General features: G+C 38.3%; 1 protein-coding gene across 1 annotated transcript in view; it reads left to right on the top strand.

Moving 5' to 3' along the window:
• Positions 1–18,977, top strand: part of nphp4 (nephronophthisis 4) — a 293,994-nt gene that overhangs the window by 223,059 nt on the left and 51,958 nt on the right. Inside the window, exons 16-17 of the mRNA XM_036133980.1 lie at positions 8,191–8,351; positions 10,721–10,904. Of these exons, the coding sequence (XP_035989873.1) occupies positions 8,191–8,351; positions 10,721–10,904 (345 nt within the window). The remainder of the gene's footprint in view (positions 1–8,190; positions 8,352–10,720; positions 10,905–18,977) is intronic.

Here is an 18,977-nt window from a genome sequence, read left to right as displayed (position 1 = left end):
TCTTTTTTTTTGATTTATTATAAATGTTGAATAGAAATTTCCAGGGGGAAAAAAAGGCTAATTTCAAAATTAGACTTACGAATACATTTATATCCTAACCAGTGTGACAATTGCAGACTTGAGACTTAAACCTTGGACTTGCAAAAATGATCTGTGAACATTTCATGTCTGACTCATGCACAGACTCACCAGTTTGAGTTGAGGCACCAAACCCTCTTGCCTTCATTATACACCCTACGTTCTGGAGCATAAGACAAATCCTCTAATCATGTCCTGTCATATGGCTCTTGATAATTGTGTGTTTGTTTTTTTTGTCACACGTGTTTCAGATCATCAAACTAATTTCAATATCAGACAAAGTTAATACAAAAAGCACTTTTCAAGTGAGGATTTAATTTGTTTAGAGAAAAAAGCTATCCAATCTAATCAAGCTCTATGTGAAAAAGTAATCCATGACAAAATGACATCAGCGTCATTAAAATCTAAAGACTCATACGACTGAGTCAAAGATTAGTGTATTCATTGCGCTTAAGCTGTATTTTATTTGTTCAGATGAATAGTATAAATACACAGAAGATAATTTATTTTAATTATTAATTAAGTTACTTAAAAAGCTGTAAATTTAATTGTTTTGTCGCAGTAAAGTCTACCAAGATATATTTCCTCTCTGGATATACAAAGGTATTGTATAGCTTCTATGTAAAAGGAATCATTGGCATCTCCCACAGAAGCAAGGCACCTTTTAGCATTGTGTGTGATTCGTTCACCCACTTTTTTTTTAGTTTAATTACAGATATAATGAAATTTTCCTGCTTGGAATTTTTTTTCATGTCATAGTATTATGGCTTAAAGACAATGAATACCCAGAATTCAGTTTCTCAGAAAATTTTAACATTACATTAAATTGTTAAAAAGTAATTAAAACAAAACAACATAAAAACGGAAACATCATGCTTCTGAAGATATTTTTCATTTCTACGCACTTTTTTTTGGACCTTCTTTGCATGAATTACTGCATTAACCCCTTAAGACCAGACAATTGTAGTCTAAACATAGGTTTTTTTGATGCACGAAAATGATCAGCTGCACTTCAAACATTTTTTCTTTTTCCTAACCGATCTGTAAATTAGGTTGACCATTGAGCAAACACATATGTTTAAAGAGTAACTGTTCTTTTTCAGACTTTTTTTAAGGGTCTAAAAGCCTATTTTTGGACTAAAGTCCCCTGGTCTTAAGAGGTCAATGCAGCAGAAAGAAATTGAGAAGTTGCTAAATACAGCATGATTGTGAATGAAAAGTTGTAAGAGGTGACAAAAGACTGGAGATTCGGTTGCAGGTTCCCTTTCCAACAGGACAACAGTGCTGAACAGCCAGGGTCCACACCTAATGGTTAAAATCAAAGCAGATTCATGTGTTAGAATGGACCACTCAAAATCCAAAGCTAAATCTAGTTTAAAACTTTCTTTTTTTATTAAACCTTTATTTAACCAGATAAATAAATCAAGACCTCTTTCACGAGGGTGGCCTGGCCAACAAAAGCAACAGCACACTTCGTAGTGAACAAGAAAGACATCCCTGACCATTAAAATATATAAAGTTCAGGCAATTTGATCAATAGAATCCTATTGTTATAGTAACATTATGAAATTTGAGACAGTAACAATTTAGCACTGGAGATATTAAAATAATTTATTTTACCGGTTTATTAAGAGAGAGCAGAAGGCTTCCAGTGAACCATTTCTGATATTTTCCCTTCAGATTGGAGGAAGGGGGCAGGAAAACTGAACACTTTCTTTCCTTTCAGTTCGAACACGAAGAGCAGAGAAATACAAAATGTAATTTGATCATAATGGAAAACAGCTTTCACTTCTGCCGCAAGGCTTGAAAATGTGGACTCTTGCCATCCATTATACTACTTTGTGTTTGTCTATTTTCCCAAATTTGTGGTTTTATTGTGACAAAATTGGAAGATTTTTCAAGGGGTATGAGTAAGCTTACAGGGCACTCTAGAAAAAAACTTGAGTCGATGCCGTGAAGCTTTTTAGAGCTTTTCTGATTCAGCGATTGCAAATTCCTTTAAGCGACATGTTCACTTAATTTGCTGATCTAATTCGGATTTTCATAAGAAATAAAAATAACCTTTTTTAGGATTTACATTAAGTATCTTAATGTTTTGAGTGCAACTTGCATATATTTGCTTATTTTTTTTTTTTACAAATAAAATTCCCAAACTATAATTCCACAGCAATAAAATTTGAAGAACTTACCTTTTGTAAAATTGGTGAATGCTTTTGCTAGAAATATATATTTCTATGTCAAGTTCTGGCCTAGCTTTATGCCTGGGCTTGCATCAGTCTCAAGACCCCCAAGTGCACACTCTGCATTCACACTATTTTCTTTGCCTGGAGCCTTCACCATCTTGTTAGGCTTGTTGATCCCCAGCAGGATTTTCAACCCAGGCGAGCGTGCTGTTCAAACACCAAACAGGCCATCCAGGTTAGGGGAACGTCTGCTGGGTGCCGCTCCTTGTCGGAAGACCTCGCTGCACACACGCAGCTCGTTACAGCCCTTGGGCCAGATCTGTCAGCTCTTCCTGGTTTCTGAGCAGAAACACGCTGCACATTCGGCCTCGCTCTCCTGCTCTCCCTCTGCGATCTTATTGCTACTCGTTTACAGCACACTAACAAAGAGCATGCTGGGAGTGTTATTAATCCACATGGAGAGAGCTAGCAAGTGTTTTGGTGAGAGAAAGGTGGACTGGAGGAGTAAAGAAAGGAAATAGTCAAGGCTTAGTTAAAGGGAAAAGATTTATGTCATAATATTGTCCACTTTATAAAAAAGGGACGATCACGTGGTTAGGTTATTACCAGCTGACCGTCTCCTAACTCAATGTAGGTTTTTGAGAATAAAAACCTACATTCAAGAGTTGCTGTCTCAACATCATAGAAATCAAGTCTTTTTTTTCTCTTCCTAATAAGAAGGTGACATAAATTAACTAAAAAGTACTTTTAATTTCAATTAAAAGCCCCCTTTTAGTTGTGAATAATATTGCACAACCATGTTTGCAAAGAAAATAATACTGATATATAGTACACTCTAAAAAAATACAGGGACTTTTAAATGTCATATAATCGCTTTATTCTAGACAAAAAGTTATCCCTTTAGAATGATTGTTTTGTTTTGTTTACTAGTTCATTTGGATCGAAACTAATTACTATTGGATTGCGGACTTACTGAGCCCTCTTGTGCTTTAATACCAAACATTTAGTTTCAGTGTGCCAAACACTGTAGAGGAAGCCCCTCTGTCCCTCCTCCTGATAGGGTTGTTGTTATTATTACTCCCCGCCGTAGGAGCGAAGACATTTCCAGGCTCACAGCTGAACTGTAACCCACTGATCGTAGTCTCTAACGAGGGAGAGATAGGACTACAGAAACAGATGCAGGAAGGTCCTTGCAGAGAATTTTCTGAGGGCATTCTGTCTTTTAGTAATTTTGCTGTGCAGACACTAGGCCTTCATGCCACTTACCTTGAATGGGCTTTAAATGAATAAAATAAATTCCAAATATGTATCTAGAAATTGTAAAGGGTACTAAATTATGTCAAATAGATTTTCTTACAGGCTAGTCATTGAAAATGAAAAGATATGTGAATTTTTGCTTCTGTCTCAACAGGCAAAGAAGCTGTATGTTAGCATCTTCACTTCATTTGTCACAATGCGATGTGCCCCTGGGCAAGGCACTTAAACTCCAAGTTGCCTACTGATCTGCGTATTAGTGAATGAATGTGTGCGCGTTAGTGAGAGCTATTGGGTGAATGTGGCTCTAGTGTACAGTGCTTTGAATGGTCAGTATGACTGGAAAAGCGATTCAGTCCATTTACCATTCATCATTCATTTGCCTTATTTGGCGTAGTGTTATCTGTGACTATTGCATGTGTGTGCCTCCGCTCCACTGACACAATACATTCTTTAGCAGATATAACACAAGTTTCAACAATGAAAACTCTACCTTTATCAACATTATGTGACACTTCTTCACCATCTCTGATTGGTGCACCAATCAATTTTAATTGATGCATATTTCTTTTTTAAGAAAAAGGCAAAAATCTAAGAATGGTGTTCAAATTACCTGTTTCTGACCTCCATGTTATAAGCGGTCTTTTTTTTTTATATTGGGAGCAGGGTCAATTTCTACTTATATGGAGAGCAGTTGCTGTACAGCAGGGTTTTATTAATGTAAAAACAAAGACAAAATTATTTAGAGTTTACACTTTAAAGTATTTTTAGTATATAATATTAGGAATTATCTCAGTGAGCATTACTAAATGTAAACGTCTGTATGTGTACTCCCTATATCCCTATAGCAGGGGTCTCCATCTCTTGTTGTCTAATTTATATTTGAACTCTTCACTGAGAGGCTATCTTTGTATCTTTTTCTCTCCGTAACCATGTCGACACTCCAAAGAGTTTTTTTTGTCTATGTAAACTGGTAACACTTAGATATGGTGCATCCATTAAAATAAGAAATTGTTGGATATAGGTCACCAGATGATCTTATGTGTGCATCTCTAATTATAATTTTTGTTCCCTTCAATGTAATCTTTGGAGAACGCAAGACAGGACTTCATATTTATTTAATAGAAAGCATGGCATGCTCAACTAGACTACCATGAGCCATTATAAAGTTTTTATCATTAGGTTACATTAGCTGAAATATGCCATTCTGAGATAACCTAACAAACTGAGAACATTCAAAAAAAACTAAAGACCCTATGCAGTTCTTGCCTGAACAAGTGGCTTTAAGGAGTACCAACATGCACCGAAATGCATAAGTGTGATTGTAAGAGGAAAAAAAAAAATCGGAAAATATTCTTTTGAGCTTGTGGGGCTCATTGGTCTCTAACCGAGCAGGCCTCTTACCAAAGCTCCTCATTACATCACTTCTATTCAGCCTGCGGCTCCACTGTATTTTTATCCCCAGGGAGTAAAGGCGATGTCGAGGCTTTGATACAGGGCTGGAGGGAGGCTGTGGGCAGGAATTTTGATGGTTCAGTTAGCTCACAGGCTCTCTCTCAAACCTTTGATACAGTTGTGCATAACATTAAAACATAGGTTAGTTTTGAGTTGCAGTCCAATGCATACTGTACCAACTCAATCACTTACATTGGTCACGTTTAGTGTGTTTTTTCTTCTTTTGTCAACTAATCAGACAGTCTTAAGGTGTTCTGCATATTCTCAGGCAGCATCTAGGCTTTTACTCTGAAGAGATTTAGTATAAAATAAAACACGCTTTTGCCTTCAGAACAGCTGTGATTCTCAGTGTGGTTGTTTAGCACTTTTTAGACAGAAGGCTGGGCGTGGAGTTATTGTTTTCTTTTGCGCATGCGGGTCAATTTGGAGCTGCAAACAGTTTACACTATAGTCAGATGTGGATAACATTTTAAAGAGTGAGTCAAGAGTGTTTTTATTGTCACCACCTGTTACCGTGGCGAAATTTGTCTTTGGCATACTTTGGTTCACATACACACATTACACATAATGAAGGCAGACTGACAAACAAACAGGCATGGGACCATGGGTACGGTGGGGTTTTTTGGAGCGTTCAGGAGAGTCAACAAGTAATGTGAACAGCAAAAAAAAGTACATTTTATGAGAAAATCAGAATTGAGCATTAAGAGCTACAGTGAAAACGTAGCTTTACTGTCATGTGAAATTTGAATACATGAAACCTGAAATGTTATACTTTACAATACACTGCATGCAAGCAGTCAGGGGAGTAACCCTCATCTCAGAAGTGATAGGGAACACATGTTTCAGAAGTCTATTGAGTGATTTATCTTCCTCTCGCACCTCTCCTTAGTGGCTCAAGAAATCACATAATCACTAACAGTCACGGTACAGCAACAGGGAACCAACTTTAGTTCTTTATACTATATACTAACAAAATCTAAAGTTTTAGCTGTTTGAAAGTTTGAGTTTTTGCAGACTCTAGTTTAGTCGACATAATGACCCTCGAACATTCAGGGTAAGTGGCCAGATCATTAAGTACCAAATGAGATGTCTCCTCCCTGACTCTTCTCTTTCTATTGTGGCATTAAAGATTTCTTTTAAATATGTGGAGAGCCATAGTGAGCAGACGTTTTGCACGGAAATGACAGAGGATTGGGTTATTCCTTGCAATGGTTTTAACAATATTAGAATTCTTATTAACTAGCTTAACATGATATATTGGCATTTTTTTTTAACTAGTCATCATTTAGCTGACATCTGCATCCAACAGCATTACTCAGTTTAGAAAAAAACAGTGCAAAGTTTTTTTTACCTTTTGCTGTCTCTGGCTGTTTTGCTGCACATGACTCTGGCACACACCACACAGCACTGCTGAGCAGCACGTCAGTGATCCACCGGATGTCAGCGTTGTGTATGCTCATGGTGCGTTCAAAGGTGGCTCAGGGAAACATGCTTCCGTATCTTAACAACGGGGGACAGAGTACACGGATACTGGAAGTGTGATTGACATGTCCCGCATGTACCCCGCCTCCGTTACGCCCATGCAAGCAGCCCCAAATGATTGGAATTCTGCACACAATAACACTGTAATGATATTGTGTAGTAGCTTTTGTATTAAAAGCAAGAAAAATACCATTACTATGACTTTAAAGAAAATACATAAGTGGTTTGTTTTTATTGAAATATAACTCACTCCGATGTAAAAGCATAACCCAACTCCCAGAAAAATTTAGAAAAATGCCACAAAAGTGGGCAGTGTCAGGGACCCGTCTTTTGAGGTGGAGGATTTTTCACCCCCCTCGTCTACCGTAGGTTTAGGGAGGCTTTGTGGAGCTGAACGTCATCAGTTCTTTCTTTTTTTAAGGTGTCCTTTGTGGCAGTGTAGCATTAAGAATTGCTGTCTTAATGCCAAAAAGAGCCCAACACATTTTATTTTCACAAGTGGAGCCTTACTGCTTTCGCCATAGTGCTCCACTTGATTTATATATGCAAACATTTTATTCTGGGACTATTTCATGTTCAGTGGACACAGACATGGGAAGGTAAAAGAGAAAAAAAGAAGAGAAGAAAGTGAGACAAAATGCTAAAAGGGAGTAAAGATGAAAGAAAAAGAGGAAAGGGGGAGAGCAATAAAACATCCTCTGAGTCTGCTTCTACACCTGCAAAGAGAGATATAATAACAGCAAAACCAACCGATAAAGTACCACAGGTACAAACAACCAACGCCTTGATACCATCACTGAGGAATATACAGTATTAATTAATACGAAATGTATAAAGTGACAGCAAAAGCTAATAATAGGGTTTTCTGTATAGAAGTGAATCTGTAAGCACCTGAATCCAAGCACCTGTAAATGTTTGCGATAGTGCACTTGTGTATGTAAGGTTTATCCATAAGTAAAATGCTCATAGTGGTTGTGAGGGGCCAAAGACCCGCACCTCAGAGTGCCATCAGTTCAAGCCAGTGGCTCACGGTGTCGTTTTAGCGATGTTCGAAGCTGTTGCTGCAGAGGCATTGGAGGACAGGATGGGTGCAGTTTTTGAGTGGTAAAGTGATGTTAGCAGCATCATTGCTAACACGGGCTAATGTTCAAAGCAATAACAAATGCTAAACACTATTGATCAATGCTCTCTATGCTCACGATTCTGCCTTCTGAGTCTGGCTCGCTACGGAGGCAATGTGCCTGACTGAAATGCATTTATACCCAAACACGGGGCTGTGATGACGAAAGCATACTGCTTGAACAAATAGGAAGATTCAATTGCAATAGCCACCGTTTAACTCTTAGAGGGCGGCATTAAGACTGTTTTAAGACAAATATTACAGAATTTAAAGGAGCAATAAAGTATAATGACACCTAGTTTTTCAATTTGGAATAACACACATTTTGCAACTCACAAAAACACTCTCATACGATTGGCCCTCAGGCCCAGTTCATGCAGTTTATCTACAGTAAAATGTTGATTTTGAGTGAGTTACACTTTAAGGTTGCCCCTTGAAGAGTGTTAGAAAGTATGTCAAATAGAAATATGGAAACATAATCTGGAGTTTGCGCGTGAAAGACATGAGTTAAGTTGTATTTGTTTTTGAACCTCTACCCTATTAGAAATGTACTAATCCACATGTATAAATCTGAGATTTCAAATAGCCGTTTCTAAAGTGTTTATTCTTCTTGTCAAGGTTCTCCAGGTCTGCAGTTGCAGTTCAGAGTTGATGACAGTTTCTTGAGGCCAGGAGAGAAGCGCTGGTTCCTCCGTCACCTGGCCCTCCACACTATGCACATCGACGTCTGGGACAGTGACTCGCTGCTCCTCATTGGTTCTACTGCCATCGAGCTCAAGGTGAATGACTGAGGGTTCACTGTTAGACAGACGTAGTCATTTATTTTATTTTTTTATTTAACCCTTATTTAACCAGGAAAAAATCCCATTGAGATTAAATGGGATTAAAATATCCTGGCCAAGAGACAGCAAAGTTACATATTGAAAAATGATACGTTATATTAAATGACAGGTACATACAAAAACATATCAAGTAAAACAATTACAGATAACTGAGGCTGTCTTAAATTCTTTCATTTTCAATTTAAAGCAAAGAGTCAACTTCAAGTCTCTTTGTAAAAAAATCCACGCACAGGGAGCTGCGTAGCTAAAGGCTTTCTTCCCTAGCTCTGTGCAGGCAAAAGGAATAGTGAGCAACAGCTGATCGTTGGATCTCAGGGCATAAGAGGCCATGCTTTTCTGTGTAATTAAGGTACAAATGTATGAGGGCAGTAATCCAAGAAGGGCCTTGTAAATAAATGTGTACCAATGACACTGCCTCCTCGTAGAAAGGGAAGGCCAAAGATGGCTCAGGGAAACATTAGAGGTGCACTGATCAAAATTTCGCAGTTTACCCTATTTTATCATCAGCAACAGGCTTAAATTTAAGTTTGCTTTTCTCTTTTAACCAAGATGGCTAATTTCACCTTTTCTTTCAAACCATCTGTACTCCTGGTCCAAAATTTAAACATCATTGTCATCAAAACACTCAACTGAGATGGGGGAGGATTGCGCCTCCAACTCCCCAGTTTTTACAGCTCGGTCCTCCAACATGTTCCAAGGAGATTACATCAGCAGTCTCATCATGATTCAGTTGACAAAGGACTCCACTCACACCTAACAATAGCCTCTAATGACCCAGGACAGTGACGGGTGGGTCATTGATTTGCATCCAACCTGGAATGCGCCTAGGAGGATGGGCCTCCATGTCCTTAAAAACAGCGGCGCTCTAGTTACAGGTTGCTCAGTGCGAGCCACCAGAATTGACAAAGACTCCTGAATAGGTGTCGAAACATTTTCAGATAGAACTGAACAAAAGTCCAATTACCTCTGATTTAAGCCTATTTGTTGTTGCACTGACCCAGACAATGAGAATTTGCACAGGCATGCTGTTTTAATTATTATTTTATCTGTTTATTTTTGAGACTATGAAGATTATAACTTTAACTCTTAGATTTCTAACATGGTGTTTTCATTTTTAACCCAACAAGACTGAGAAGTTAAAAGCTCAAAAGAATAAAAAAGATTAACTTTACTTCACTCCCTTCAGCCTTCCTGTTAACTGCTTTAAATGAAGCTCTCTCTATCTCACTCCCTCACACTCTGAACGCACTGCAGACAAAAAAATACATTTTCATTTTAGTCAGCTTCATCAGTTTTAAATACTTCACTGATATTTAAATCATCGACTCTTGTGTTTTTCCCCAACAATAACAACAGAGCAGAGAACTTGGTTGTAAGCTCAACCTGATAATGCTTACGTATGGCACATTCAATTGTCCAAACATGCGGCCCCTGGTCATCGGCAATCAAGCTGGATTTCTATTCCTAATTTTTGAAAATTTCAAATTGTTAACTTTGTCATGTTTATTAGTTGTTATCGTATGAGAGCACAAGTTAGAAAAATCAAAGTTTATTAATGATCAACAGTGTTTAGAAGCAGCATTCAGCTTACATTTGTACAGCTAAATGATGCCATACCTGGGTTGCTACAAAGTGCATCATCTGACATGAATTCATGCTGCCTTCACTTGCTGTTTACTGGAAAGAACTAAACAGAAAAATACATTTCATGTTAATTGGTATGCACGGATTAGTCTGACATGTAATGCAATGAAAATGTACTCTTTGTTTATGTTTACAAGCACTATAACAAAATCTGTTATTTTGTCTCTCATTTGGCTTTGAAAATCCCAATTACCATATAGTGCTTCTCTGATTCTCTGTGGTAATGGATTAGATCAACATATTTCTTAGCCTTTTAACCCATTAAAAATAATTACACACATTAGGATTTTAAGTATTCTTTAAGTTTGCAGTTATTGATCAGATAGATGCTCTCTTCTGAACCTCAGTCTGATATTAATTTGTTTGGATCAGGCTGAAACAAATGAAACAATTCATCACTAAGATTTAATGGAGTAGTTTAGATTTGGGTGGAGCTGTTTGATCCCAGCTTCATCTACTTAGCTTCATCATGCATGTTTATAATTTCTTTCTTTCTTTCTTTCTTTCTTTCTTTCTTTCTTTCTTTCTTTCTTTCTTTCTTTCTTTCTTTCTTTCTTTCTTTCTTTCTTTCTTTCTTTCTTTCTTTCTTTCTTTCTTTCTTTCTTTCTTTCTTTCGCTACATGCTATATTGGTTCCTGTTTATTCCCATTTTCTCTCTCCAGTACATGCTGCGTCAGGGGAAGTCTGCTGTCCAGGCTCTTCATGAGTTGGAGGTCCTGACCACGGATTATGTGGGAGATGACACCTTGCTGACTGACACAGATCTCGGTCGACGCTCAGCATCCAGCCCGTTGACAGTTTGCACCATTGTTCGAGGCCGGCTCCACATACGAACGGGGAACATAGGCAAGTACAGGAAGACTTCACTTCCAACCTAGGACACAGGTTGTTGCTATAATCACTGCCAACTTTGCCATAACGAATACTATAAGACACACTTAAAATTCTTAAATGTTCTCAAAAATTCATCGTACCCCTTATTATTCAGTGCGCCTTATAAATGATTACCGTTGTGCTTACTGACCGATTTTATGTGGTACAATGCGCTCAAAAATCTGTTAAAATGTTTTAGTACGACTTTGGTTTGCAATGAAGCTGTTCCACTGAATGGATATTCTGAGCGTTACGGTACACTGTGTCACTACCTGATCGGGTCCCTGAGCTGTCTACAAGACTGCCTGACTGTAATGTAGAAACTAGAAGTGCATTCATGTAGAGGCGCCCAAATACTCATGTGTAGTTCACTCCGCGGAAGTCCGCACACACTCGAGGAGTACTCCAGGCGGCCTCTGCCCATACAGATACTCAATTTTTACGACCACGTACGCGGTTTCACACTATAAACTTCTCGGAGGCAAGAAGTCTTTACATTGAACTGTTTTATGTCACACCGAACTTGATACACTGAGCTGCTCCAAGCAGGCGGTCACCAGGATGCGCAGCATCACAGTCCCTCTCTGTTCTCACTGACAGGTGTGCGATAGCAGCCCGCTGGAAAAGAAACGGCTCTAGGTGCTCAGCTAGCTAATCACACACAATACGCCAGAGTAAGTGGGAGCCTTTAGGCAGCCCGCACCAGGAGTAGGCGCTAGCAACAATAATCCTAGTGAGTTAATTCAATATAAAAGTTACGTTTATTTTGCCTTTATGTTAGAAACGGGGCAGTGTAGGCCAACTACTCTGTCCTCCCAACAGAGACGGATGGAGAGCTGTGTACATGAAGGGGCAGAGTGATATTATACACTTGGGAAGAATATTTAGTGCACTTTATGATCCGGTGCGCTTTATGGTCTAAAAAATACGGTAATAAGCGGTGGTGTCAAAAACTGTTGTTACTTGGGCCAAAATTGCATTCGAAAGTTGAATATTTTTCTAACTAAAAACATAAAAAATGTATTATAAATTTTTTTACTTGCAATCGATAAATTAAACATGCAATATTTAATTTAAATAATGAAATAGATTATTGTAGAACAACAATGTGTTAACAGTTTTAGATGGCAAACAAACAAAAGGGTTTTCCAAATTTGCCTTGTTAATAAAAAGACATCAAATTATCAAACCTTTGGGGTGTTGTCTGCTTTCTGTTGTCTTGGACTAGAAATTAAATGTTGTCTATTCTTGGCAACAACAACAGGATTTGGGTCACTCCTTCATTGAAAATGCTTGTTTCCTTTAACATGGACTAATAATTTAATTAAGAGAATGTTGCATTTACGAAAGTATGTTGTTGAGTACAGGGTTGCCGATATATATGTTCCTGTTTCCTACAAAATCCAAACAAAAGAAAGCATGGTAAGAAAATGCAAATACTTTGTGTGGTTCCTAACATTTACTGTTGTAAGATTTTAAGTTGTATATAAACAAATTGTCCAGCTGTATTAACCTCCTGTGTTTCTGGGCCAATTTTGTGCCATCACTGCATGTGTGTCAGGAGGTTATTATGATATTACTTTCTCTCATCCGACACTGTTGGTGCAGGTATTAAGGAAGAATACTATATTGTAAAACAAATAAATAAATCATCTGATCTGCCACGTAAATATTTCAATTTGTATTTCTCCAACACATAATTCTAATGGAGACTAAACCTTGTTCTGCCTTGATGAGGTACAAGAAGGTTGAGAGTAAATTCTTGGGGAAACTTGGGAAAGAAACAATTGTGTTTGCTAACTTTTCAGTAAACATCTTTTTCATCACCTCCCAAAGGATCATTTTTCATCTAAAATATGTTTGATTGTTTATTATTCAGGACATCCTGGTAATTTAGAGCTTGGGATTATGAATTAATGGTGCCTATACTCTTCACTGAAGTGAATAGTTTTGAGGCAACAGTTTATCTCCAGGATGAAGAAGACAGAGTTGTAGAAACTTGTAAAGCAAACAATGGCAAACCAAAAATATCTCTATGATTGTTTCCCTCTATCTGGCAACTGAACTCCTTTCGTCTTCCCCTGCACTTCCCCCAGACCTATATCTAATCTTCTTTTCTTATCTAAAATTCTTGAGAAAGTAGTTGCTAATCAACTTTGTGAACATTTACAAAGTAATGACCTACTTGAGGAGTTTCAGTCAGGCTTCAGAGCTCATCATAGCACTGAAACAGCTCTGGTGAAGGTCACTAATGATATTCTCATGGCCTCAGATAATGGACTTGTGTCTATACTTGTCCTGTTAGATCTCAGTGCTGCGTTTGATACAGTTGATCACAATATTCTCCTACAAAGACTTGAGCATACTGTAGGGATTAAGGGGAAAGCATTAGGCTGGTTTAAATCTTATCTGTCAGACAGATTCCAATTTGTTCATGTTAATAATAAATCTTCCTCAAACTCTAGGGTCACCTGTGGAGTACCACAGGGTTCAGTCCTTGGACCAATTCTCTTTACTATATATATGCTTCCGATAGGCAAAATTATCAGACAGCATGGGATTAATTTCCACTGTTATGCTGATGATACTCAGCTATATTTATCCATAAATCCTGATGAATCCAATCAATTACTTCGACTGCAGTCATGTCTTGATGACATCAAAAGCTGGATGACTTTAAATTTCCTGCATCTAAATTCTGACAAGACCGAAGTTTTAATCTTTGGGCCAGAGTCCTCAAAAAATAAACTTCTTAACCAACCACTTAATCTGGGTGGCATTAACCTGGCCTCTGGTAATAAAGTAAAAAATCTTGGTGTTATTTTTGACCAAGACATGTCATTTAAATCCCATATTAAACAGGTTTCCAGAGTTTCCTTTTTTCACCTCCGGAATATCGCCAAAATTAGAAACATTCTGTCCAGGAGTGATGCTGAAAAACTGGTCCATGCATTTGTTACTTCAAGGCTGGACTATTGTAATTCTTTACTATCAGGAATTCCACAAAATGCAGTTCAAAGCCTTCAGCTGATCCAAAATGCTGCAGCAAGAGTTCTGATGAAAATCAACAAGAGGGATCATATTTCTCCAATTTTAGCTTCCCTTCATTGGCTTCCTGTTAAATCAAGAATAGAATTTAAAATTCTTCTTCTAACGTATAAAGCCCTTAATAATCAAGCTCCATCATATATCAGAGCTCTGATTACCCCGTATGTTCCTAACAGAGCACTTCGCTCTCAGACTGCAGGTCTGCTGGTGGTTCCTAGAGTCTCTAAAAGTAGAATGGGAGGCAGATCCTTTAGCTATCAGGCTCCTCTCCTGTGGAACCAACTCCCAGTTTTGGTCCGTGAGGCAGACACCCTGTCTACTTTTAAGACTAGGCTTAAAACTTTTCTTTTTGACAAAAATTATAACTAGTGACTCATGTTACTCTCAGCTACCTTTATAGTTTTACTGCTATAGGCTTAGGTTACTGGAGTATATCAGGATCTAATTTTCTCACTATATTGAGTTCTACTGTTCTTCAATTATTATTTAACTTTCTGTTCTCTCTCTTTTATCTTCATAGTAGGTACACCTGGTCTGGCGTTCTGTTAACTGTGACATCATCCAGAGAAGACGGCTCACCCGCTACTACCATCTAATGTAGAACAGATTACTAGATCAATGTGTGCTTCTGTGCTTTTTTGTTTCTCTTGTTGTGTCTCTGTTCTGTCTTCTGTAACCCCAGTCGGTCGAGGCAGATGACCGTTCATACTGAGCCCGGTTCTGCCGGAGGTTTTTTTTCCCGTTAATGGGTGGTTTTTCTTCCCACTGTCGCTTCATGCTTGCTCAGTATGAGGGATTGCAGCAAAGCCATGTACAATGCATATGACTCTTCCTGTGGCTCTACGGTTCCCCAGGAGTGAATGCTGCTTGTCGGGACTTTGATGCAATCAACTGGTTTCCTTATATAGGACATTTTTGACCAATCTGTATAATCTGACCCAATCTGTATAATATGATTGAACTTGACTTTGTAAAGTGCCTTGAGATGACATGTTTCATGATTTGGCGCTATATAAATAAAATTGAACTGAACTGAACTGAACTTCCAATTTGGGCCTGGCATGCCCAAGTGGTGCAATGGCAGCTGACGATAACTTCCTTGCCATTAATCAACTGCTGAACGATATATGCCCTCTCATAAACAAGGCGTCCTTTTCCAGGCTGAGGAAGCTCTTCGCTCAGGTATTGTTGGAGCTAAATATGCCAGCAAGTTCTTGTTGTGCTTATCACTCAAAGCAGGTTGAGAGCGGGTCGGATTAGTGGGTGAGACAAAGGCTTGTGTCTGGCATGTAAATTCACGTCAAGGCTTAGATATCCATCAGAGCCCGCTGGCCAACAGTCAGGATCAATTGTGTGGGGGTAGCGCTAGGACGCACTTTTATTTCTTTTTGCTTCCTTTTATGAGTGCCTTTCTCGCACATCCACATCTGTCTTCACTCTTCATTGGTGTCTTTCTGTTGTTTCCTGTTTGTTCAGTTTCTTCTACTCCCTTTTTTACACTCTCTCTTTCACAGGTTTATCCAGCTGTGGTTTAATTCTCTATCATCAAGCCATAATGAATGAAGAATATTTCATTGTCAGCACGTGTTACTGTGATGAAATATTTTTGAGACAGATACCGGCTCAGGATGCAGACAAACAATATATACAGGTAGATACAACAGACATTATTTATTTATTGTACACATTAAGTCAGTCAGTTGACTGCACTGGCCTAGCACACTTCCCGAGAAGTGTGCAAAATGCTCTTTAAAGTCTGCTAAGACTGCTAAGACTTGTACAGAGTTCCGAAAATCAGTCCTTTTCTGAACGACATTAATTACCGTGTTGTTGCATGAATTAATCACTCAAAGCTTCTTTGATCAGACATTCATGACTCCAGTAAGTTCTGTGCAGTAAACTTAAACCTTCATATACAGAACTGTGCAGTGAAACATTTTTGATAAGTTAGACTGTGCAAATATGCATTCAGAGTAGTGTTATTATAACATGTAACAGACCCAATCTTCTCAGCAGGGGGCGATAGCCCTCACAGCTTTTGCGAAGCAGCTGTTTTTGAGACGAGCAAAATGTGCATAACAGTGCATTGCACAGCACACTTATTAATATGGGGTTTTTAAAAATATAAATCTGAGATTTGATTGGAATGTTTATCACATCATTCACAGATCCCCAAAGGACATAGGCACATGCATACATACAAACATAAATATTACCTTGCATATTCCTGCGCAAAATTTTCTAAGCTCATCAATGCAATAGACATATTATTAGCCTTTTGTCTAAATCTGACAGGTGAGTTCACATTTGCATTTACATTCCTTTACTCAGATGTCAACTCATTTGTCTCTAGACTATTATACAACTGCAAACCTATAAAGAGATGACCAACCACCTAAACTGGCAGGGTAAGCAAGAACACCATTAAACTGAGATGTAGCCAAGAGTCTCTGGGTAATGCGTGAGAGGATGCTTAGATCCACTATCCAGGTGAATCTGGAATCTGGAATCTGAAAACTTCAGTGGTGGTTTTATAATTCAAGCTCAGCTGAAGCAACAGTGGGACCTCGCCATCTGTCCGTAGAAACATTTGATTCCCAACATTTCTGAAAGTTTACTTAGTGGTGTGGCCTTTTGAAGCAGGGAGTGTTTGTACAGTTGAGTTTCAGGCAACCTACTGGGGTGGCACAGTAATTCCACAGTTTTTAGTGTTTCTATTAGTGTGTTATCCACAAAGACCACAATCAAAACATTGTCGTGTGCTCATTGCCTGAGGCTTTAGTCGCATGTCGACGATGTATATATGCACGTCTTGAATTCCAGCTCATGTTGAGAGGAAAAAGGCGCCTTCAAAGGATTTATCACCATGACTGCAAAAAGAGAGGAGTTGGTGGTTTGGTAGAAAGATGTGCTAATTAAAATGTTGAACAGCCTAATGTATGTAATAAATTCATTAATATGTCCCAGAGCCTTTTAAAGGTGAAGTATACAGAAAAAAAGTACAATGTTTCTTCTGATAAACATCTCTGGCAAGCTGAAGCCAGTTTTGAGATGAGATGCCTTCCAACATACCAGCCTTCTTGATAACTTACAGGATGGCCTCGGCTTGCTGCAGGAGGCGAGACGCCATTCCTCTCTGGCGCCCAGCACTGATGGTTGTGGGAGACGTGATAAATGATGTGCAGGGAAACCCAGGTGTGGACAAACCCGGGTGTCCTAAAAACCAACTAAAGCTGGCTGACGTGCCTTTCAGATGGGCTATCCTCTAATGGTTGTTTGTTATGGGCTACCGCCAGCCTGTTTTTCTCCCATTTCTCTCCTTTATTAGCTGTCTTTCATCATGACTGACAAGAACTAAACTTACACGAGAGAATAAAAGATGTATTTAAATGCATACCTGCTTATTCATCTCGTTAAATCGTCAGCAGGGTAGGTACCTTATCCCATGGTATTTTTGATTATTGTAGTCAAGCATAACAGCCTGGTTATCTATGTAGGATTAGTAGCAAGAAAACATTCTGATGCGGAGACATCTTTTATATTTGTTTTCATTATGTTTTATTAAACACCACTTCAGGCCAAAATCAAGTTTTTTTATGTTTCATGTGAGCAAGGATTTCTGCATCAGGGGTGTTGTGTATTACCTCTTAAATGCAGTGTACAAATAACACTCAAAATTTCAAACACCCTGTGTTTTATACATTACAGACCTGACATGCAGAGTAGTGGGACAGCAGTGAGAAGGCAGTCAAGTCTCTCCCGCAGAGCTAAAATAAAGCGAGTACACATAAATAATGCAGCAAAGTCACACGGTTTAAGGGAGCCGACGTACATCAGAAGATAGCTGTGTATTGTTTTTTACAAGTATTTAGAAGCAATTGTTTCACAGACGTTTTTGTCTCATGTACAAAGGAGCTTTATGTATACCCTATGAAATGCCAAGTCAAAAATGTCTTTGCTCAAATTCTTAAGAATTCAAAAAATAGTTTAATTTCCCTCATAAATGTGTTGTGTTTCTTTTAAAAGTTTTTTTTCACTAAGCCTCCTCAAATAAAGATAAGTTTAATTATAGTTTAAGATATAATTAGACGTGGGATTGGCCTGACTGACTTGGCATGAAAAGAAAATGCAAAACACTAGACCCTCTTCTTGGCATACTAAAGCCCTGTTTACACACAGTGCGCCGTTTAAAACTTGACTTCTGTCCCTTATCTGTTAACACATTTACACGACAACAATCTAATCACAATCTCAGTTTACACAGCAACTGTAGAAACTTGAAAACAGTTGAATTCCCACAGGGCACCACTAGTGGTACTATGTTCTTTGAAACTCGTCTTGTTCATGCATACTGCCTAAAATCCGGCACAACTAATAAACGATCAAGACGGCAGAGAAAAACATTTTTGAACGATGAGATTCAACTGTTGCTCAAGGTGACTTTGAATAATATCTGTGCCCAGCCGTGGGTATATTCAGAAAAGTCAATTCCATTTTCACCAGAAAATGTTTTTGTGTAAAACAGGTCTAAGGAAGCCCCATTACATCAGGGTTCTGCTAGAATCTGGATGTCTCTGCAGTGTCTTTCAGAAGTCTGGCCTGTGCTCTGCATTACATGTGATGGGGCTCAATCTATGAAACGTCTGTGGTCAGGTCATGGTGGCTCTGTGCATGGTGTCCTTCAAGTGTTGTGGATCATGCAACCAATAGAACATTACCACTCAGCTTATATGAAAAACCAACACTCTCAAAAATAAATAAACATATATTTACTGGCCAGGGCCTTTACACATAGAGATTGATTTGTGCTCCACCTCCAAATGGGACAGATAGGCTAAGGCTGCTGGGAGACAGCAAGATGTTGTGGGTTTTGCGAGCTGCAGTTTAGATGCTAAATGTAAATATATATATATATATATATATATATATATATATATATATATATATATATATATATATATATATATATATATATATATATATATATATATATATAGA

This window comes from Fundulus heteroclitus, chromosome 1 (genome assembly GCF_011125445.2).
Source record: "Fundulus heteroclitus isolate FHET01 chromosome 1, MU-UCD_Fhet_4.1, whole genome shotgun sequence".
Lineage (NCBI taxonomy): Eukaryota > Metazoa > Chordata > Actinopteri > Cyprinodontiformes > Fundulidae > Fundulus > Fundulus heteroclitus.
The sequence above is the reverse complement of the archived record's forward strand: the minus strand, read 5'-3'. Positions and strand labels throughout refer to the sequence as shown.